The sequence below is a fragment of the Euprymna scolopes genome, chromosome 19 (genome assembly GCF_053919585.1).
Source record: "Euprymna scolopes isolate OS-2025 chromosome 19, ASM5391958v1, whole genome shotgun sequence".
NCBI lineage: Eukaryota > Metazoa > Mollusca > Cephalopoda > Sepiida > Sepiolidae > Euprymna > Euprymna scolopes.
Window position 1 is genome coordinate 82,194,917 of NC_136500.1, and position 24,226 is coordinate 82,219,142.

At 35.8% G+C, this 24,226-nt stretch overlaps 1 protein-coding gene across 1 annotated transcript in view; it reads right to left on the bottom strand.

Annotated features, from left to right (window-relative positions):
* Window positions 1–24,226, bottom strand: part of LOC145239790 (uncharacterized) — a 193,168-nt gene that overhangs the window by 39,374 nt on the left and 129,568 nt on the right. Inside the window, exons 2-4 of the mRNA XM_080103289.1 lie at window positions 13,580–13,838; window positions 10,231–10,290; window positions 3,422–3,641 (exon numbers count right to left, since the gene is read on the bottom strand). Of these exons, the coding sequence (XP_079959415.1) occupies window positions 3,422–3,641; window positions 10,231–10,290; window positions 13,580–13,838 (539 nt within the window). The remainder of the gene's footprint in view (window positions 1–3,421; window positions 3,642–10,230; window positions 10,291–13,579; window positions 13,839–24,226) is intronic.

Here is a 24,226-nt window from a genome sequence, read left to right on the forward strand (position 1 = left end):
TTTTTTTAAATTTCATTCATTAAAAAAAATAAAAATTATGAAGATTTATTTTGTAAAATTCATTTTTTTAATACAATTTATTTGTCAATACTTAAGGTTTATTTCGATTTGTTTTGTATAATTAAGTTTTGTTTATTAAATAAGATCTTGTTTGGTTGTTTTGTTTTATAGCATTCAACCTTTTTTGGGTTATATATAATGCCGAATTTAGTAATTTTGATAAAAGTTTTTATATAACGATGTTTCATGCCCAGGTAACACCAATTCACCCTGATTACGAGCTAAGGGTTAGGTGGGGTGTTTGATATGAGGTTTAAGAAATTCATTCTTTTCTCCAAAATTTGGAATATGTTTTTATTGTGGATATGGAGGACAGAAAAGAAATTTCTTAGCAAACTGAAGTTGACATTTGCAATGAGAAATCTGCCCTGATATTTAGGAAGATATTGTCATTGGACCAGGTTTTAAGTGTCGGACCACCTGTAAATGATAGGAATTAAACTGAAAGATGGAAGGGCATAACTGATAAGGCAGTTTCTTTGGAAAAAGGAGTTGGAGAGAGTGAAGGAAAGAAAAAGGGAAAAGAGAATTGAAGAGAAATATGGTTTAAGATAGAAAAAGAAAAGAGTAATCTCAAACGACAAAGGAGGAAATGCTAATCTAGAGATAGTGGTCAGAATTAAGGTTTAATAAAAAAACCATTGTGTTTGGAAATGAGAGAGGATTTGCTTGTTGGCATCGAAGAGTGCACATCACTTTGGGCTTCTGCCAAGAGCAAGAAAACTCCCCAGAAGAGCTAAGTTGAAAAGCTCTTGCTCCTCTAAGGAGCTGTCTGAACGAAACTAAGTTGAAAACACCCTGCATCATGAAGCCATTAAGAACCTGAAGAATTAACCTTCATTTGCATAAAGTGTACCTTGAATATTTTTGGAATCATTATTCTCGTGTATAAAAATATGATCTGAGTTATTATTAAATTGCTTTCATTTGAAAACCCAGTTAATTGCAACGCTGACACCATAACCAACCAAGACTGCACTGAGAAAAGCGATATACCAACGACACCAGAGCATCTACAAAGAGGAATTCAACAACGAATAGCCAACCAGAGTGTAAAAGGTATTGCCACACAGATTTAGGGTCATGCGAGTTTTGTGTGTTCTGAGCATCAGAGCAGTAGTTCCAGTGAGCAGTGAAAGTCTGGTTACCCTTGAAGGGTCCACCACTAGACAAAGATAAAAATGTAGACACTAGGACTTAGGGTTATTGCACATTTTCTTGCCTGTGTGTATGACGAGACCCAGGATGGTATTACAGTTATGCTTCAAGTTGTTTATATCTTCAAATGATGTTTTTCATGGTATTTGGTTATTTGGTATTTGGCATAAGCACTCGAGAAACTCATCATTGCACAAAAATAATAAGATTCTATCTTGTAAGCAGAACTATCTGGGTTCAATTCCCAATGGACAACACATGGCATGACCATCACTCTTTTTTCCTCATGGATGTGCATGGTCAGTTTTTTTTTTACTTTGAATAATTTGTGTTTTAACATTTAACATTGGACGGCTTTAAGAAACTGACTTTCAAACTAACTTACCTCTAGTCAAGTCCTTATTTATCCCTAAGATCCATTTTTATTACTTCTTCCAGGTTTCCCTTGGCCTTACTCTAAACTGCACCTATACTAATCTACATCTACTAACTTAATAACTCTCTGGTGGAGATACCACATCAGGTCGTCTTCCTGACCTAAAATGTGCCGAATATTGAGGTTATTGTTTTTTTTTCTTTCTCTTTTGAAAACATGATTGAGTTTTGCAAAGCCAAAAACAATTTACCGCTACAAAACAACTAAACATCATGAATAAATATCTGAAGATATATAAAAAACTTGAATAAAAACTTTTACCAAAATAACCAGACTCTGTATCAAATAATCTGAAAAGAGTTGATATTAGTGTTGGGACAATTAATCGGAATCGGAAAAATCGGAACATTTGAGAGTATTGGAATTGGTATCAAAATTGAAAAAATTTGTGCCCATTGTCCGATGCCAAAACGATTCTTTTGTCTTTTTTACTTGATTTTGTTTTAAAGCAAAACCTTCCATTGCTGTTAATAATGATAACATAGTAAATATTTATTGATTTTAAAATACCAGTAAAATTAAAAATCAAGAACCCCCCCCCCACAAGTGTATTTTTACGTTTAGGAAAATATCTGCACATTTAACATGCGTTTTTTACGGTAACTGGGAGGAAATAACAAATCTATAGTTAAATATTTAGAGATTTGTAAAGAATCAGAATCGGTAATTGTATCGGAATCGGGAAAAATATTGGAATCGTTCCATCTCTCGTTGATATACTATAAAACAATACAAGCAAAATACTGTGAATAAATATTTGAAGATATAAAAACCTGAAACAAGAGCTTTCACCAAAATGGATTCAGCATTAAACGACCTGAAAACGGTTGATATGTTGTAAAACAAAACAACCAAACCAAACACCATGAACAAACATTTGATCATATAAAGAACCTAAAACATAAAAACATTTTACCAAAATTACTGTATTGGGCGTTAAATAACCCGAAACGGGTTGTTATGCTATAAAACAAAACAAACAAATCAATAACTCTCATTCTTTCAACGTTCGGTTGGAGAGAGTGAATGAAAGAAAAAGGAAAAAGAGAATTGAAGAGAAATATGGTTTAAGATAAAGAAAGAAAAGAGATCCAGAAGAAATGAGAAAAGAAAAACGATAGAGAAAGAAAAGAGTAATCTCAAACGACGGAGGAGGAAATGCTAATCTCAAAAAGATGGTGGTAGGAATTAAGATTCAATAATAATAAAAAAAAACATTGTGTTTGGAAATGAGAGAGTCTCTTGTTCTGCACACATCTCCTTTTACTGTACAGATTCAATCTTCCTCTGAAGTCATCAGAACTTTAAGACTCACACTGAACATTGTATCATATTTTTTTTTCCTTTTAATGCAATGCATGTCCTCAACTATCACTGGCCAGATTTCACTTCCATACTGCATACACATGCCTGATAGGTTCTTCCCTTCAATGACAGCCATAATGCTCTGCTGTTTAGTAATCATAGAAGTTCCCTGAACTGTGCTAGCACACATAACTATATAGAAGCATGCCAGTGGAGCAATGATGTTGAAAGATCTTACACAAACTCAAAGATTAATTTTCTTTTGTCTTTCCAGATTGATTCTTAAAATTTCTTCAGGTTAATGTTTGACCCAATAACCTTATTTCTTTTTACTCAATCTCATTTTCTATTCAAGTAACCCCATCGATTAAGATGATCACCGATATCTGCAATACAACTATTTGGTTGGGTCAAGGATCATCTCAGATGTACAGAATATCAGAAAATAACAAAGCATCTTACCTTAATAATTAAAGCCTCATCAGTGGTGAGAACTTCTTGCTGGCCGGCACCGTGTCCTTTAGAGCCACCATTTTCCGGACAATCACTGTGAAGGTCGACCAGAACCTTTAACTGTTTCCGTCGATACAGAGTGTAGTGCTCGGTGCCAAACATACAGTCGAGTAATTTCGAAAGTGGCCAAGCGACGATAAAGAGGAGACCCATGAGTAGATAGACCAAACTTGATGGCATCAAATAGACAAAAGGAAGAACATGGAAAGTTAATAAACATCAGTGATTTAAAAGACAAATATCAAACTTTACGCATTGGAAGTTTGGTTTTTAGAGATCAAATCAAATTTATTGCAAAAAAAAAAAAAAAAAAAAAAAAAATAGCAAAGCCATGAAAAAGAAGAGCCAGAAGATTAGTATGTGTTGTGTCTGTATCAATAACAACACAAACACAGAAAGTAAAGGTAAAACAAATATATTAAGACGAAAAGATAATACATATTTACAAAGGTGCAGTTGTACTGCAGTTGGAAGATTGTCCGGCAGAGGGCGTGTTAAAGTCTTTCATGGAGCAACCGGCACATGCGTTTTGCCTATCCGGCGTTCGAACACAGCTCTCCGGTCTTGCTGACTTGATACCTTTATCTATATCTTGTTCACCCACGTATGCTAATTAGTGGGCGTCTCCACAACACCCCCCTCCCAAGATTTTGAAGTCGTGTAGATTTCAATATCTTTTCCTTTTGGGGTTTATTATCATTGGCCTTTCTTTTCCTTCCCGATCTCCTCGGTTCGGGCATGGTCTGTGGTGGTTCAATATTAAACGTTTCGTATACTATATCAATTGGATCTTCCTGTTCCTCAGGTTTGTCATGTTGGTTGTCCTTCCTATGAGTTTTCTCAATTGATTTTGGTGTCTTTTGTGTATCCCTTTTAGACCTTTTATCATGTAGACCAAGTCGCCGATACGTTTATCTACTGTACAGACTCCCAATATGACATTATTTTTAAAACATTTAAAATATACCTGATCACCAGGTTTAAACCTTTTACGTGATGTGCATGTCGTTTTATATACGACTGCTTGCTGGAATATCACCGGCGTGACTTTTATCCCGAACGGTAATCAGTTATACTTGAATAACCCTTTGTGTGTGTTAATGCATAAAATCTTTGAGCATTTTTCTTCTATCAGAATTTGCAAATAGGCATCAGACAAATCTACTTTTGAAAAAATTTTTCCCACCATTTAGTTTGACAAAAATCTCTTCCGGGCTTGGTAAAGGGTAATGGTGATCTTGTAGCATATTATTTAACCCGGTTGAAAAGTCTCCACAGTCTCGAATTTGTTCCGATTTCTTCTTTACGTACACCGTAGGCGCTGCCCAAACGCTATTTTTGATTTTCGATAAAATGCCCATTCTTTCAAGTCTGTCTAATTCGTTATCTATTTTGTTTAAGCCGGCGAACGGCACGTTCCGTTTTTTCTTAAATACTGGTGTTGCATCCTTTTTTAGCTCGACCGAAGCTTTAAATTTATTACATCTTCCCAGTCCCGTAGTAAATATTTCTGGGAATTCGTTCTTTAGTTCATTTTTAATATTTTCTGACGTTGTGGTGCAGCTGGTTATTTTTTTACAAAAAAACGTTCATCGATTTATCCCAAAGGTTGAATTTTTCAATAAAATCTGTTCCCAATAAATTCTCACTTTCTTTAATTACGAAGATTTTCAATTTCTTCGTCATGCCATTTAAATTAATGGGCAGGACGACTTCTCCTTCGAATTTGATTTCATCTGTCACCGTTCTTGCACCCTTACTTGACTTTTTCAGAGTTGGTTTATCCAGTTTTTTCCAAGTGCTAACGTTTATTACCGACAAATCTGCTCCAGAATCACGTTGAAATTTTATTTGTTTGCCAAAAATATTAACCAACACATATTTTCGTAAATTGTCTTTCTCTTTGTCGTTTGTTCTCATTTGGTGTACTCTATATTTTGTTCTGCAACAAATACTCTTATGTCCGACTTTGTCGCAATTGAAGCATCTGATATTTTTGTAATGACAATCCTTTCCCCAATGTTTTTCATCACATCTTCTGCAATTATTACTTGGTCCCGATTTTTTATAGTTCCTTTGACTTGAATCGTAATTTCGTTTTCTGTAATTAGAGTTTGAGTATTTATAACTCGCGTAATCTTTTGGATTTTGAAGAGTCTCACACTTTCTTTGCCCTGCGTTTCTGCCAGATTTTTTAATCTTCCTTATGTACGACACTCCTGCTTCTTCTATATCTCTGGAGTCTTTTTTTAGTGATACTGCCCTTTGACAATCTTCTGCTAACTTTTGCAGTGTCAGACCTTGTTCTGTCTCTAATTTTGAGAGAACGCGTCTTCAGATCTGAATTTTTTGTAGAAACTAGCCCCTGTGCAAAATTAAACATTTGAAGTCGTCTACCGTAAGTTCTGATAATTTACAATTGTCGCAGTGTTTATTCACTACTGATGCATATGTCAGGTAGTCCTGCTCTTCCGTTTTCTTAAGGTTCATACACGACCATCTCTTGTGAAAAAGAGACATGTTCGGTCCGAATAACTCCTTAAGAAGTTTTACGGTCGCAGCAAAGTCTAACTGATTCGTTCTCCTTGGCAATGTGAAATCAACAAATTTGCAATGTTCACTGGTACCAAGCTTTCGAAATAATAAACTTACTTTCTTTGCGTTTGACCAGCTTTCGCAATCTGTTTCGAAAATATCTTCATACCTCTTGAAGTATGCCTCAAAAGTTTTATCCTCTTCTGGTAGGTATGTGAACACATCTATGCTATTCACAATTGTTGCATTGGAAAAAGTCGTATTGCTTTCCTGTGCAGAATTAGTCGTTAATCTTTCCAAAAAATCTTTTTGACCAAGTTGCATTTGCTCTATACATTTAAGAAGCCGTTCCCTCTGTCTTTCGTCTCTTTCTTGTTGTCTTTCGTCTCTTTCTTGTTGACGCATTTGCATTTCCGCGAATAACTTGATAAGATCCTCTATTTTGTTTTTCAAATTAGTAAATCAGTCACTTTTACAATTTCCTTTCTTTAATAACTAAGAACAACCGATTCCTTTTGTTACGTTATTAATTACGTACAAGCAAGAAAAAAAATCCCTTCTTAGTACACTGAAAAAAAAACAAAAACTTTTTCTTTCAAAACAGTCTACCTAATAAGTTCACGGTATCCTAGCGAAACACTTTTTTTTTTTGTATGCACTTTGCAGAAAGGGTTATTGTAATTTTCCAGTTTTTTTTTTTTTCTCGTAGGCACTTTGAAATAAAGTGCTTGCTGGTTTTGTTTTTTTTTTCAAGTGTCCCGGGTTTTAAATTTCCTTTTCAAGTAGACACAAAAAAGAAACCTTGGTGCTTTGCAAGTATCCAGCGCTTGAATATCGTGTTCAACAATTTCGTAGTTGCTGCGTTTTAAACATTGAATTCCCGAGTGAAATTTTTTTTCCAATCTTTGACGAGTATTTCCTGAATACCACTGTTGAGTTTGATAGTGTATTTTCTCACGCGTAAATCTTTTTTCGAAATCCCGTCGCCACTGTTGTGTCTGTATCAATAACAACACGAATGCAGAAAGTAAAGGTAAAACAAATATATTAAGACGAAAAGATAATACATATTTACAAAGGTGCAGTTGTACTGCAGTTGGAAGATTGTTCGGCAGAGGGCGTGTTAAAGTCTTTCATGGAGCAACTGGCACATGCGTCTTGCCTATCCGGCGTTCGAACATAGCTCTCCGGTCTTGCTTACGATACCTTTATCTATATCTTGTTCACCCACGTATGCTTATTAGTGGGCGTCTCCACAACAGTATGTCTATGTACCATCTGAATGCTTCTAACCTCGATATGGTAGGCATCGTTACTTCTTTAGAAGACTGTTTCACTGTTTGGTTGTTTTGTTTCATGTTATATCAACAATTTTTAGATTATTTAATAATGAATCCGTTATTTTGGAAATAGGTTTTACACTTCAAGTTCTTTATATCTTCAAATATTTATTAATGGTGTTTGGTTTGGTTGTTTTGTTTTATGGTATATCAACCCTTTGTAACGTAGTTGCATGTTATACATTATATGCAGATAGTTGCAAGGAAATGACAGGGAAAGCATTCAACACTTTTTCCAGTTGGAACAACAGACATTTATTTACAGGTACTTCCAGAATAACCCTCCGTCTCTTGTTCAAAAGTCTTCTTATATTTCAATGTGCTTAACAAGACTTTTTTTTTTTTTTTTTTTTTTACAGTGGTCACCACTTATCAAGGCCCGGAAGCCACTCAGGGATAAGGGTTATTGCAAGTACATTACGTTAGTGTGGAGATTTGATGAAGTGTTTACTTAAGGGGGCGGTTCATTAGGAATTTGTTAACGTTGGACTTGAACACATCCAAGTTGTAGTCAGGTGGGAAGCAGGCAGACGGAACAGAAGCGTGCAGTTCTAAGAAAGAAGCTTTGTTCATGGAATCCACGTTTTGATTTCGGCACAGATAAAGACTTGCTGTATATTTGGGCATGCATGTTTGAAAACAGCCCCCTCGCCACCTCCTTCCCCAAGTTCAACCCTTTTTCAGCAATGGCAACATAGTTGGGTCAGAGCAGAGCACAGGTTAAAATCAAGTCTGCAGATGACCAAATTTTATACACTAAATTGTAAGTTTATATTTTTTCAATACTAATTTGTAAGTTTATATTATTTACATTTTCTACATAGTAAAATATTAACTTTTTATTATAGCATTGCAACAATGATCCAAGGTTTAGTACAAGCTTAAAGATTTGTTTTCAATTTCCACAATTTTTGTATCTTTTATAAACTATTTATTTGAGACAAGAGAGACATTTTGAGCCAAACTGGAGCACTTTTCTTCGCAAATATCACACTCTCCCTATGTCAGAAGATAATGTTAGCTTATAAAGTACCTAGATTTTACTTCATTAAACAGCGTCTTCAGAAGGTCATCATCCATTTAAAATCTTGATATCAAAACTCATACGCTAAAAAAGAAAATAAATTTGTTTTACTCTATTACTGCATCCCACCATCTTGTTTAACTTTACTGCCATCTTGATGTGTTTGTATGGAAGAGTTTGAATAACACCTTAAAAGGTAAGAGTTGACTTCAAGTTTCTGTTTCTTTTTAGCTGATAACTTAAGCAAGTGGATTTTTAGCTGATTTTTAGCAAGTGGATATGAAACATGGCCGTTCTTCAAGCACCCTGTGAAGGTGGGAGTAGTTGCATACAATTTAGCTAAGCATAATGAAACAAGTGATCTCTCCTCATTTATATATATATATATATATATATATACTCACACACAGAAAAACACATTATTATATGCTTTCCTGCTTTCCGGCTGACTACAATATGGTTGTCTTCAAGTCTAACGTAAATAAGTTCTTGATGAGCCGTTCCATATAAGTTATCAACTTTACCAAATTTTCATTACTAATGATTACTATAATGTCCAATTTCTACTGTACACTCTTTAACCCTTATCATTGAGTGGCCTCTGGGCCTTGATAATGTGGTGATGCCTATGTAAAAAAAAAAAAAAAAAAATATGTTTCTAAGAGTCATTTTGTGCATACATAAATTTTCCATCAAATACAGTATGTACCTTTGCTTGGATGAAATTGCAAGTTGATGAAACCATGTAATTTTTGATTGGGGTTTATTTTGTTTCTTTTTGGATGGCAATTTAAGCGAGCCGAGGCAAAAGATGGTGATTTCCCTGAGAAGCTTAATGTAGTTAAATGTAACAAGACAAGCGATCTATGTTTGCCTGCCTGCTTGCCTTTCTCCCTCGTGCACACACAAATGGACTGTCACTTTGACGTTTTATGTGACTCTTTATTTTTTTTTTTTAATAAATCTTTTTGAAAAACTAACATCAGCATTTTATTTAGAGATGATCAAGAACCGGAGTTCACAATGTGGACACTGGTTTATACACCTATAGATAAGAGGATGTATAGAACATCTTTCAGCTTTGTGTACAATGTAGTTTAGACATAATAAGAAATGTGATCTACTTTTTATCTATCTGTTTCTTTTTTTCCTATGTCTCTCTTTCTAGAAAAATGAAATCCATATATGAACTTGCATTTGTGTGCGATCATGGCATAGACGGTGATCGTGCATTTATTGAACTGGTCTAATTTTGGTGCTCGATTTCAACATAGCATCAATCATGTGGTTTCAGTCACTGTTGTAATAAGGATTTTTCTTCCAAGCAAGATCGCAAGTTTTAAAATCACAATATTTTATTTTGAGGTTACAATGATATCTAGCATCTCGACAGAATGACAGACTTCCAAAAATGGAAAAATATCTCTTCCAATAAAACACAAGGGATCCCCGCTGCCTCAAGGAGAAACGAACTGATCCCATACTCATTCTGCTGGAATATATATGAAATAGAAATGGAAACAGCACTAACCCTATGTAGATTTAACCGGTTTCCTACAAAGGAGGAAGATCCATGGGGGTATGAAATTCACAAGTAGTCCCCAGTCGCATTAGGGGAGATGTTGATGTTAGGTTTTTGCAACTCTTGCATAGAGGATTCAACGTCCTCCTATATACAGCGCTTGGAATTCCCAAATTGGTCACCCATCTGGTATTGAACAGACTCAATGTTGCTTAACTTCAGTGATCTAAAGAGAACCAGTGTGTCAATGTGATTATATCGTACATATATATATATATCACTTGGATCATGCATTCTTAGATTACACACTCTTAATAAAAATATGAAAACAACTCACGGGCTCATTACGGCTCCAATAGCCAAACCAAACCGGGTGCAAAGGGCTTGAGGAATAACTCTTGAAAAAGAAAAAAAAATAATTGTTAATAAAAAAAAAATAAAGCATCTACTGTTTGAAAAAGAAAAAAAATCAAAACTTAAAATTTCTTTATAGTTGCACTGTCTCAAAGATCTTTTTATCTACGTCTCATGGATTTCCTTTGTCATGTGATCTACACCTCATATTACAAAACACATGAACGTAAGGCCAGAGACATGCCGCTTCCTTCTAAGAAAGTGTTTTACACTCGGTGGTGTACCTTGAAAATCTGGCCCTTGTGAATTTTGTATTTTAAAGTCTGGAAACTTATTGAAGGCACCTCGTATGTTCTTCCAGTTAAACAAACACTTCTAATTGGTTTTTAAAGAATGTGTAGTTAGAGAGCCTAGAACTCTAATGACACATTCTTTAAAAAAAAGTCAGCCAATTATTCAACAAGAAATCTATTCCAATGAATGGTACTTTAAACCAAATTAATTTTCATCATTTTTTTGTAAATGATCTTCAAATAATTTTGTCGATCGCAACATAGCAAAGAAATTGAAAAAACATGGCTTGTTACAAAAATTTGTATATTAAAAAAAGAAAAAGAGGTGTAGGGTGTATATATTTTTTTGTTATAGATATCAAATCAAAATAGCACCAGAAACACTCCAAAATTATTAATTTAGGTCGTAACTGTGGTAGGAGACAATAAAGAACTGAAAAAAAAAAAAAAAAAATTAGTAACATTTTGGTTACAAGAGTCAAATTATGTTAATTTTCTTCTCTCCGCAACTAAATGACCAATGAGAAAATTTGCTTTCTGAATTATTTTAAGGTTTGAGAAGTTTGAGTTTGAAAAGTAGATGAGAGTTTCATTCGGTGCTAGATTTTTTTTCTTTGTTATGTATTAGCAATTATTTTGTTATTTTTGCTTGCTAAACTTTTTATTACTACTTTGCCCAGGGACATATTTGAACATACTTGCGACTTACCACTGACAAGTGTTTTTGAGTTTATTTTTTATTGACCCCCATCAGTTAATAACTCTTCAAACCAATATTAGAGTTAGATACTCCAATAGTCAAACTCTTAGAATATCTGTAAATTTTGGTGGGTTAGGGTTATGGGTTTGCAGAATTAGGGTTAGGGAATTTAGGGGTTACGATTAGATTTTTTTTCTTCAATTTTTATTTATTACTGATGCAATTATGGTTGACGACTACCAAAGAGACGAGACAAGAATGTGTTTCAAATATTTAGTGAAGCTCTTTAGAGTATGCACATAAGTCAAGCACATTCTCAGTTATTATCACGTGTAGTAAGTATAAGTATTTTGTACTACATAAACAAAGCAACCTCCAAAAGATTGTCACTTAGACCTGATTGTTAATCAATGTCTTCATTTGTTAGTTTATTGTGCAGTGGATAACAGTGTTATTTAACAAACATTTCCAAGTGACAGTCTTCTGAATGTTCAAGGTTCAATCCTTACTACAGACGATAATAACTAAGAATAACTTAATTAAATTAATATATATAAGAAAAATTCAAATTAAAAAACTAAAATAATGGTGTTATTATTAATTCATATATATATATTTTAGTAAATAGATGTTATTAAGTGTCTAGGATAAGTTTCAATACTGAAGCTAAAAATAAGTTTAATAATTAATTGGTTGTATTAACTAGAGCTTTCACAAATTAATTTTGTAGATTTAAAAAAAAAAAAAAATCAAAACATTAAAATTTCAAATATTATGATCCATCTCCAGAAACAAACATTCAACAATAATGGTTTTCTGGAACACATGCACATATGAATAGATATTGTTGAATGATAATATTTGGAATTAAAAAAAAATCTACCCCATATATATATATATATATATATATATATATATATATATATATATATATATATACACACACACACACCAAAATTCCGATAATGTTCATATACCAATAAAACCAAAGTCAATATTAATTGACTCAGTTAATTAAGTTTCATGATTACCGGTTTTAATAATCAAGCATGCATATATTTTTGCAAAAATCAAGAAAACAAAATATAAAATAAGAACATCATACATTGCAATTATATATATATATATATATATATATTACAACAGAAAAATGTGAGCATGAAAAGTAATATGGTTAAACTTAAACATGGAAAAGAAAAGGACAAGATATTCTAGTATAAAATATAATCAATTTATAACTTAAAATATTGCAGCATAAGAATTGATTATATAATGTTAAATTGAATTTAAAAAAAAAATTCTTAATGCTGCAATATTTTAAATTTAAGCTGAACTATATTACTTTTCATGCTCACATTTTTCTATTGTAATCCATGATTTTTCCAGGCTTTCAGTAATTTCACTTGTTCTTTGTTTAATTTCAGTCTTATTTCTCCCCCCCCCTAAATATAACATACACATATGTAAAACAATGTACGGCATTCGTCTGCTTTCATTCTGTTTTACTTGTTACTTCTCTTTTTGCGAGAGCAGTGAATTAGTAGCAACACTAGTCGCTGATGCGACGTGGTTGTTATGGAAACCAGTCATAAAAAACGTCATTCACCTCCTTACGAATTTTTATGATTTTGAACACTAGTAAATTCATCATAACTTTTGTTTTACTGAACGAAAATTGAATTTTTTTTTTCATGATATAGCTAAGAAGGTGATCTATAAACTGTAGTACTTGTTTGAAATTTGGTTGAAAAATGAGTGAGCGATGAAGCTTTAAAGCAGTTCTAAATGACTAAAACTGCCAGTTAAGCATGATATTCAAACACTACCATGTTTGAATGATATAGGCGTGTACGAATATAAAGCAAAAGTATGTAAATTAATTGTAGTTTCATTTAACATCATTTTTCCTTTGTCTAAGAATCATAGGTTCTATTTTTTTTTTTTTTTTTTTTGCAAGCTACCTCTTCAATCCTCATGGTTCTGCAAGTGAATCGTCACCAAAATTGCTTCTACGTTTTCTTGGCAGGCCAACCTTCAAAATGCAATTCAAGACATCTATGTTCTGCAACTATTCTGTTTACAGAACTTGCCACAACTTAACAAAATCTTTTAGCACAGAATGAGCTGCACCAAACATTTAAAATAGTGTTGTAAAAAGTTTAAGTATATCCAATCAAAAGCAAAGCCGACATCCAAAAATATACACCAAAAATACTTACTCTCCAAAAATATACACCAAAAATACTTACTCTCCAAAAATATACACCAAAAATACTTACTCTCCAAAAATATACACCAAAAATACTTACTCTCCAAAAATATACACCAAAAATACTTACTCTCCAAAAACAAGGACAGCAGTCACAGATACACAAATGGCCACTATTGGGTCAGATATTCGGTCAAGAAAGATTGGCATTGCCTCTACAGCCATGGCATTACCAAGAAGTAGAGTGACCAGCAGGAGATGATGCCGCTTGACTAAGGGCATAATCCTTTTTGCATACTTTTGTTGTTTGGGGGTACCTCCTTCTTTCAACGTCTCCAAATTCAGGATATCCATTGACATTAACGCCATTGTCAAACCAGACATAAATCCTGAAATGAGGAAAAAACAAAAAATAGAAAGTTATGTTTTTTAAATTTGTGGTGTGATGTTTGTGAGTAGAACTAAGTATTAAGTTTTAAAAATATATTTATGGCAATTAAGCTACACAAAGGCGTTCACATTTGAAACTGTCAATGCTATTGACATGCATGGAATTTGTGCTTTTATATATTCATGTGGTATTTAATCTAGCTAGTCAACCAATTAGATTTATTGTCATTCCCTCACAAGTTAATGTTTTCATTAGCCAATGACAGGGATTCTCTCAAACAAAAATTCAGCTTGGCTTGCCTAAACTTGCTTTGTACAGGGGGACACTGCTCTTTTGAATGTGCTGAATCAACAGATGATATAATCGGTACATATTGATATAAGGATAAAAAATAAATAATTAAATAAATAAAACACTAAAGTAAACCAATACCTAAAACAGCAATGAATAATAAAAATAGAAATCAAATTATTCCAAACATGCACATGTGTGCGCTTGTACTAATTTTGGCTTAATGTTTTATTTATTTAATTAGTGTTTTATTTATCTAAATTAATGTTATTTATTTAATTGTTTACTTTTTGTCATTATTATATATTTATATCCTAAAGTAAAGTTTATTCCATAAATACAATTGTTGTTTGTTATTTCACTCCTACAGCTTACAGAGATCTTTAAAGTTTAGAGTTTCAAACTTATTAAAATAATCTACACGAATCATCTAAATTTCTACATGTACTGGCCTGTCATGCTATTTTACACTTAATTATGAGCAACTGCTTTCTTGGAGCTTATAGTAATGGGCAACTAGTGCTATTTTTATTCAATGTTTTTTTTTTTGTTATTGGATGTGCTTTTAACTAGTAAAATAGAGAAGGAGGTTAAAGGAAGGGAATTCCAAAGTCTAGCTAATTAATAAAATGTTCTTTTTAAAACCAATATGAAAATTAGTCACCGTTTTAACTGATATCACATATACATATGCAGTATATAAAAATGTTATGTCTATTGTGTAAAGTTGAATTACCTTTAAATAGTTTTTTTTTTTATTATTTTACCATCAGTGTAAGAAATGACCCCAAATTTCGCATTTATTCTGTTAAATACTAAAAAAAAAAAAAAAAAAAAAAAAAAATGAACAAGGCGTCTTTGTCATAATTTACACCAATCACGTTTTTTTTTTTTTTTTCTTGCTTTCTGTGTTATATTGTTTTCTCCCTTCCTACCTTTGAAGACCAACTGTTTTGATGAAGATACAAGTTTGGCTAAAGTCATGTTTATGAAGTTCATGATGAAAGACAAATAGTCTTTCTTAAATCCTTACAACCAATCCCACTTTAAGTATCTGATAATAAACGCTCATGCATTACTCCTTGTTGCTGGTAACATGTAACCCAGTGTACAACGTGTTGCATTGGTTCAAGGTAACGCATAAACAATGATGAGTATTTGGAATGATTTTCAAAGAATAAGTCATGTAAATATATAGACAATTTAAAAACAAAATATTTACCGTCATGCTGAGGTATGGTTAAGTTCACTCCTAGGAGGTCTACCTTCCCAAACTGTATCATTTTTTTTTTTCTCACCTTCACCCCTAACATGGCATATTGCCACTTGGACGTAAGGGGTTAATATTTAGGACCAGGCTTAGTAAAGATTAACAAGATGTTGGTTTACATTACATTTAAACTTCTGCATATCAGTACAATCGGTGAAGCAGGTAACAGGAAGGGAATTCCAAAGTCTAGCTGTTTGAGGGAAGAAGCTATTTGAGTAGAAAGCTTTCTGGTATTTAGAGACCTCAATAGTGAAGGGGTGAGATTTTGTTACTAAACAGGTTTGTTGCTGATATGTCCATGAAAGGAGCACAAGTGTAACGAATTTATCAGAGCACATTCCATTAAAATATTTGTAAAACAGGCACAGAGATGCAACATTGCAGTGATGGGACAGGTGTTGGGGCTTAGTTGACAAAGTAGGACCTATTAGATTGAAAACTCTTTCTTGGACCCTATCCAAGAGGAAGAGGCTAGTGGTAGATGCACCAGCCCATATGTGATAACAATACTCCTTCTTGCATGGGCATAAAAAAGTTAGTGCTGTGATCCCATAAGGGTCTGGAAAAAAGACTACTTGGTAAACAAAAATATATTGAACAGAAAAGCAAATACAACAGATAAAGAGTGTGGGTATACGTCAGTCCGACTGCCAAGTGTGCATGACTTATGTATAACCGCCAAGAGACATATTGCCCTGGTCTTTATAATAAGTGAAAGACTTCATTGTTATCCGTATGGTGGACACACCACAACAGTTAGTTTATTGCTAATCACCTGAGGTTTTTTTTGTTTTTTTTTTACACAGTGGTCACCACTTATCAAGGCCCGGAAGCCACTCAGGGATAAGGGTTATTGCAAGTACATTACGTTAGATTTGATGAAGTGTTTACTTAAGGGGGCAGTTCATTAGGAATTTGTTAACGTTGGACTTGAACACATCCAAGTTGTAGTCAGGTGGGAAGCAGGCAGACGGAACAGAGTTCCACAGGCGTGCAGTTCTAAGAAAGAAGCTTTGTTCATGGAATCCACAGGTGCCTCTAACAGAGATTGGAAACTTTTTTTGAACCCTGTCCAATAGAGAGAGACTAGTGGTTGATACACAGGCCCATATGTCGCAACAATATTGCATGCACAGGCGAATGGTGGCTATATATAGGATACTGTTAGATATTTTTTTAGCATGTTTGTGAGTATTTTTTTTTTTATAAGACATTACGTAATGAAGTGTTTACAAAATCTTATGGAATCTCTAGACGATGAATAGCGTTGACAGACATTCAGGAATTTTAACATCGTGCTATGACACTGGTACACCATTAGCAAAAATGTAGCGTTTTATGTTAAATAACGCATCTGAAGCTTGATAAAAAAAAAAAAACTTAAAAATTTTTAAGAAAATGTCAGTAAGTTAAAAATAATTTCAGTCCAGGCCTAAGTCACTCTCACTAGTGAGAATAAACTCATTTTTATATAGCAAAACATTATTTTAGGATAATGTATTTTTGTTTTTGGAGGGGAGGGGATTATGGAAGATAAATCTTGTGTGTTTATGTTTATTTATTTTTTTATGGTGGCACATTGGCCTACTTTATTACACATGGGTTTATGACCTTGCCAATCAGACTTAGGGTTGGTGATAATAAATTTGGTTAACTGCTCCAAAAGCTAAAATTCCCTGAAAAAAGTGAAACATTTTATGATAAAATCCATATATGAAACTGATCCCCACTATAAATTCTAAATAATTTTGTTTTGTTATTTTTTTTTCCACCTATTTTTTCAGGGTGTTCACACGTAATCGCCTAAAAAAGTAGAATCTCATTTTTTTTAAGGGGGGGGGATTCAGCAGAAGACGTCAATCTACAAATTTACCTTGTTTTCTTTGCAGAATACTTTATATCAAGCTAAAAACTATTTTAAAAAAGAACTTTGAATGGGAGGGAAAGAAAGAAAAGCAAAATTTAGTAATACTAAGTAATCTCCCCTTTGATTTAACTACTAAGAAAATATGGAAGCAAATGGTAAAAAAAAAACCCTTTAAAAATCGACATTTTATTCTATTTACTTTCTTTTTCTTTTTTCTTTTTTCTCTCGTGTTTTGATTTAATTTCTCTTCTAAAATGTGACTTTTGATCACTGTTTTTGATTAGTCGGTTTTAACTACAATACTAAGCTGTTTTTTTTGTGTGTGAAACCAAACTAATGGAGAACTAGCAGGGAAGAGGTGGAAGATCGCCCGGCTTCGCCCAGGCGTAAAATACGCTTACATATGATATTTTAATTTGCCCAGATTCCATATATATTATCATACTCGTGATTTCAAAAGTAAAAAAAAAAAGAAAGTATTTGGGTGCCATCAGCCAGAATCAAAACAAACGGTAGCATTCAAAGCTGGTGACGTTCCACTGTACCAACGTGACATGCATATGGATTAAAAATAAATAAACTAAGATAAATTTACGAAATGTATAACGTTTTTTTTTCAATTTTGGCCCCTTAAAAACTATTTTAACCGACTAAAAACGAATAAAAGAATGGTCTGTAAAAATTCCAATCATCTGAGGCTCCTAGTGCCACTCTGTGACTTTTAGTTTCGGAGGAGATAGAGTTTGAAAATATGGAGACAGACAGACAGATATGTAGCCATTTATATATTAGATTTTTGGCAGTCCCGGAATTCTTGCTTCTACTTTGTTCCCCACTCTCCATGAGTGATGTTTTCAACAAAGGACAAGAAAATCGTGTCTACTAGGTCCGCAGTTTTGTGAGAGTAGTAGCTGGAAATGACTTGACTAATTCTCTTTCTATTCTTATTGGCATGTCACTAATAAGGCTGCTGTAGGTAAATGTTTTACCTGGGTTACCTTGGAGTAACCTTCGAAAAGGCTGTTCTATCAGCAGGTGCATAATATTGTATTGCCATTTGGTGAATAGTTTCCAGTGGGGCTTCTTGATGCCGTATTAGTGGGAAGTGATATGATTTTTCTTTGTCAAATGATCTTTAAAGGAAATTTCTCTTCTTTGCTCATATTTACTTGCTGCCCTGTTCTTAACATTGCTGACCTCTTTCACTAATTTTCCAATCTCAACATGACAAGTCTTAATACACAGCATAAACGCAAAACCCAGAACCCCAACTTACAACATAAACCAGGTTTCCTTCTCCAACATCAGATATTTATGCTCCAACCTTCCAGAAATTGAAAGCCAATCACAGAACACCAACCCAATCTACTGCTCTTGTGCAAAACTGGTATTGGTTTGTTTGTTTCTATAAATGATTTCATAATTAAAGATTATTTGAACATGACATTCAACCCGACCTCTAAGATCATTATGGAATATGTGCCGACATTAGAGCTGGCTTTTCATGTGGCAGGAACATCTCTAAAGAAGACCCTAAATTAATCTATATGTGCTTCAAAGTAGCACTACAGTATCATATTCATAATTGCCCTCTGTCCTCTAAAAAATTATGGAGTTACTATCTTTGGCAGTAGCTCTGTAAAAATTGATCATATCCTGTCTGCTCATCCTTCGACCAACATCCACATCTGGATATTTCAATGTTCACTACTTTGAATGCCTAGTCCACTCAAATAAAACTGTTGCTGAAGGGAGGTTTTGTCATGGTTTCTCTATTGCTTATGTTCTAACACGGATTGTTAACAAATCTACTCATGTACCCAGTATTGAATAGAAGCTTGGCTCCCACAATTAACAAACAGGGTTCTGAAAAGGTGCATGATCAATGGATCTGAAATGATTTCATCAGCATCTGACAAAACCAAACTCTTTAAGAACTTTGCATTGAACTCTAACCTTTGCAGTCAGGGTTGCCTACCTCTTAAATTTACCCCAAAGATTGAAAATATTCTAAACTACATCTATATATCTGTCTGGGATGTTGCAAAACAACTGGCCCTGACAACATTTAAATCACAGTGCTCCAACTGGAACTAACTCCTATTCTTACAAAGCTGTTCAAAGATTGCTTAAAGGAGAAATGCTTCAACGTTTTGGAAAATTTAATCAGTCCACCCGATATTTGAAAATATTTCTTCCTTTGTTGAGCTTAGTGAACATCTCTTCTAATCAAGACATAGGCTTATAGTAATCCTTTAGTGCAGGATTCAATCCTGTCCGTTTTGGGAGGGTGGGTGGTGGGGTCTACCTTTTTAGGAGATTATGTGTGGTTTTATGACCTTGTCACTCAGATTTAGATTAATGGTAAAGAAATTTAGTTACCTACCCTAAATAGTTAAAATGATCCCCCATTTCCAGACCATTTGATCTTAAATGTATATATGAAACTGACCCTTCATTCTAAACTTTAACATATAGAGTGTCTCAAAAATGTACTCACACGTCGAATGGCGATAAAACCTTTATGAACATAGAGTGAAATGGAATGGCTTTGAATACAAAAGACAAATATGATTGAAGAATTATGTCCGCAAATATTCAAATTGATGACAATTATTGTCCTGGGAACGCTGATAATGTGCATCAAGGGATTCGCAAACGTCACGAAATAGGTCATTAGAAATACATTTTTTTTTTTTGCCAAATTTTTTCAAGATGTTCCCAAGTAATCACCTAAGAAAAAGTTAAAACTCATCGTTTTTATTATATTTTTTTGTAGGGACGGGAAAAGAGAGGATGATTCAGCCGAGGGCGTCGATTCAAAAACTTATCAGATTTTTTTTAAGACAAGATGTTTGAATTGCAAAGAGATTCCTACAAACGTTAAAATGCAAATGGTATCTACTGCTCACGCTTTCCTTCTGATTTATTGAAATTCACTTGCCTCCTCAATATAACAACTTTTAACATGAAAGTTTAAAGCAGCCGATGAAAATATCCCCCCAATAAGAAACATAAACATGTGAAAGTAATAAACCTGTATGAAAAAGCGAGGAAACAGGCAGCAGAAACTATTCAGACTTGCAAGAGATGGCTTCTGTTGCTGGGTTCGAATCTATCAATCGGTGTTAATCGTAACACCCTGAACTGATGATTCCCAAAAGGATGAACCACGAGTGTCTGTAGGTATTTAATAATTATTATAGTAAATAATTATATATATATATGTGTGTGTGTGTGTGTGTGTGTGTGTGTGTGTGTTGTGGTTCTTGGCTTTATTCAAAGACGCTCCAAAATGGCCTCTACCAAAGCCAGGAACCACGCCACAAAGATGCATTCACACAATCAATCACCGTGACGGACAGAGTTTCTTTTTGAGACGCATTGTCGCAGCCTATTAATAAAATAAAAGTACATTTGTATAAAGTTCGAGTACAGTTGCTGTCTTTTCAAATGAATCCTTAAATAAAGATCTCGATAACTTTTTATATTTTTTGCTATATTTTTTCCCCTAACAATCTTTGTTCTTTTCAGAACATTTTTTAATAAGCATCGCAGAGTTTTCTCCCCTTTCCCCCTCTGAGCCTTGCAAACAGCTGTACTTAGAAATGTCAAGCCGAGGGTGGTTTTTATCAGTGGTTGGAGCCAAACATCAAAAACAGACAATTTTAGAAACTCAAAACTTGGTGGATTGATGTGTTTAATGGCATTGACATGTGTTAAATAAGGGGAGAGGGCAGGATGCGTTGAAGCTATAGAAATGCAAAGCTGTGGGTTGGGTGGGGGTTAAGTTACCCTAGAAAGGAGCACAGTTCTCAGGGGAGTGTCGGGTTAGACGTTGTTAGGGGTGGAGAGATTCAGTTGGAATATAAAGTCTTTGAAGAAAACCAGTTCGGTTTTTGTCTTATTCTAGAAAAAAAAAAAAAAAAAAAAACACGGATAAGAAAGAGAGAGGGGGATATAGAAGAGAAGGAAAGAGAGGGGGATATAGAAGAGAAGGAAAGAGAGGGGGATATAGAAGAGAGGGGGAAATATAGAAGAGTGAGAAAGAGGGAGATATAGAAGAGTGAGAGAGGGGGGGATAAAGACGAGTAAGAGACGGGTATATAGACAAGTGAGAGAGGGGGGTATAGAAGGGAGAGGATATAGTAAAGACAGTGGATATATAAGAAAGAGAGGATATAAAAAAGTGAAAAACAAGGGGGATATATTAGAAAGATCGAGGGATATAGAAGAGAGAGAGAGAGGGGGCATAGAAGAGAGAGAGGGGGCATAGAAGAGAGAGAGGGGGCATAGAAGAGAGAGAGAGAGGGGGGACATAGAAGAGAGAGAGAGGGGGCATAGAAGAGAGAGAGAGAGGGGGCATAGAAGAGAGAGAGAGGGTGCATAGAAGAGAGAGAGAGAGGGGGCATAGAAGAGAGAGAGAGAGGGGGCATAGAAGAGAGAGTGAGAGGGCATAGAAGAGAGAGAGGGGGCATAGAAGAGAGAGAGAGAGAGAGGGGGGGCATAGAAGAGAGAGAGAGAGAGAGGGGCATAGAAGAGAGAGAGAGAGGGGCATAGAAGAGAGAGAGAGAGAGGGGCATAGAAGAGAGAGAGAGGCATAGAAGAGAGAGAGAGAGAGAGGCATAGAAGAGAGAGAGAGAGAGGGGCATAGAAGAGAGAGAGAGGGAGGGGCATAGAAGAGAGAGAGAGGGAGAGGGGGCCATAGAAGAGAGAGAGAGAGAGAGGGGGCCATAGAAGAGAGAGAGAGAGAGAGAGAGAGGGGGGCATAGAAGAGAGAGAGAGAGAGAGGGGGGCATAGAAGAGAGAGAGAGAGAGGGGGGCATAGAAGAGAGAGAGAGAGAGAGAGGGGGGCATAGAAGAGAGAGAGAGGGGGGCATAGAAGAGAGAGAGAGGGGGCATAGAAGAGAGAGAGAGAGGGGGCATAGAAGAGAGAGAGAGAGGGGGGCATAGAAGAGAGAGAGAGAGAGGGGGGCATAGAAGAGAGAGAGAGAGAGAGAGGGGGGCATAGAAGAGAGAGAGAGAGGGGGGCATAGAAGAGAGAGAGGGGGCATAGAAGAGAGAGAGGGGGGCATAGAAGAGAGAGAGGGGGCATAGAAGAGAGAGAGGGGGGCATAGAAGAGAGAGAGGGGGGCATAGAAGAGAGAGAGAGAGGGGGGCATAGAAGAGAGAGAAAGAGGGGGGCATAGAAGAGAGAGAGAGGGGGGCATAGAAGAGAGAGAGAGAGAGGGGGGGGGCATAGAAGAGAGAGAGAGAGGGGGCATAGAAGAGAGAGAGAGGCATAGAAGAGAGAGAGAGGGGGGCATAGAAGAGAGAGAGAGGGGGGGCATAGAAGAGAGAGAGAGAGGGGCATAGAAGAGAGAGAGAGAGGGGGGCATAGAAGAGAGAGAGGGGGGCATAGAAGAGAGAGAGAGGGGGGCATAGAAGAGAGAGAGAGGGGGGCATAGAAGAGAGAGAGAGGGGGGCATAGAAGAGAGAGAAAGAGGGGCATAGAAGAGAGAGAGAGGAGGCATAGAAGAGAGAGAGAGGAGGCATAGAAGAGAGAGAGAGGAGGCATAGAAGAGAGAGAGAGGAGGCATAGAAGAGAGAGAGAGGAGGCATAGAAGAGAGAGAGAGGAGGCATAGAAGAGAGAGAGAGAGGGGCATAGAAGAGAGAGAGAGAGAGGGGCATAGAAGAGAGAGAGAGAGAGAGGGGCATAGAAGAGAAAGAGAGAGAGAGGGGCATAGAAGAGAGAGAGAGAGGGGCATAGAAGAGAGAGAGAGAGAGAGGGGCATAGAAGAGAGAGAGAGGGGCATAGAAGAGAGAGAGAGGGGCATAGAAGAGAGAGGGAGAGAGGGGCATAGAAGAGAGAGAGAGAGAGGGGCATAGAAGAGAAACAGAGACGGGTCATAGAAGAGAGACAAAGAGGAGGAGTATAGATATAAGAGAGGGGATATAGAAGAGACAGAGAAGGGGGATATAGAAGAGAGAGAGGAGGCATATAGAAGAGATAGAGAGGGGGGGATATAAAAGAGACAGAGATGGTGGATATAGAAGAGAGGGGGATATAGACGTAAGAGAGGGGATATAGATGAAAGACGGGATATAGACGAGAGAGAGGGGATATAGACGAGAGAGAGGGGATATAGACGAGAGAGAGGGGATATAGACGAGAGAGAGGGGATATAGACGAGAGAGAGGGGATATAGACGAGAGAGAGAGGAGGGATTTAGACGAGAGAGAGAGAGGAGAGAGATTAAGACGAGAGAGAGAGAGAGGAGAGAGATTTAGACGAGAGAGAGAGAGAGGAGAGAGATTTAGACGAGAGAGAGAGAGAGGAGAGAGATTTAGACGAGAGAGAGAGAGAGGAGAGAGATTTAGACGAGAGAGAGAGAGAGAGGAGAAAGATTTAGACGAGAGAGCGAGAGGAGAGAGATTTAGACGAGAGAGCGAGAGGAGAGAGATTTAGACGAGAGAGCGAGAGGAGAGAGATTTAGACGAGAGAGAGAGAGGAGAGAGATTTTGACGAGAGAGAGGAGAGATTTAGACTGGAAAGAGAGAGGATAGATTTAGACTGGAGAGAGAGAGAGGATAGATTTAGACTGGAGAGAGAGAGAGGAGAGATTTAGACTGGAGATAGAGAGAGGAGAGATTTAGACTGGAGAGAGAGAGAGGAGAGATTTAGACTGGAGAGAGAGAGGAGAGATTTAGACTGGAGAGAGAGAGAGAGGAGAGATTTAGACTGGAGAGAGAGAGAGAGGAGAGATTTAGACGGGAGAGAGAGAGAGAGAGGAGAGATTTAGACGGGAGAGAGAGAGAGAGAGGAGAGATTTAGACTGGAGAGAAAGAGAGAGGAGAGATTTAGACTGGAGAGAAAGAGAGAGGAGAGATTTAGACTGGAGAGAGAGAGAGAGAGAGAGAGGAGAAGTTTAGACTGGAGAGAGAGAGAGAGAGAGGAGAAGTTTAGACTGGAGAGAG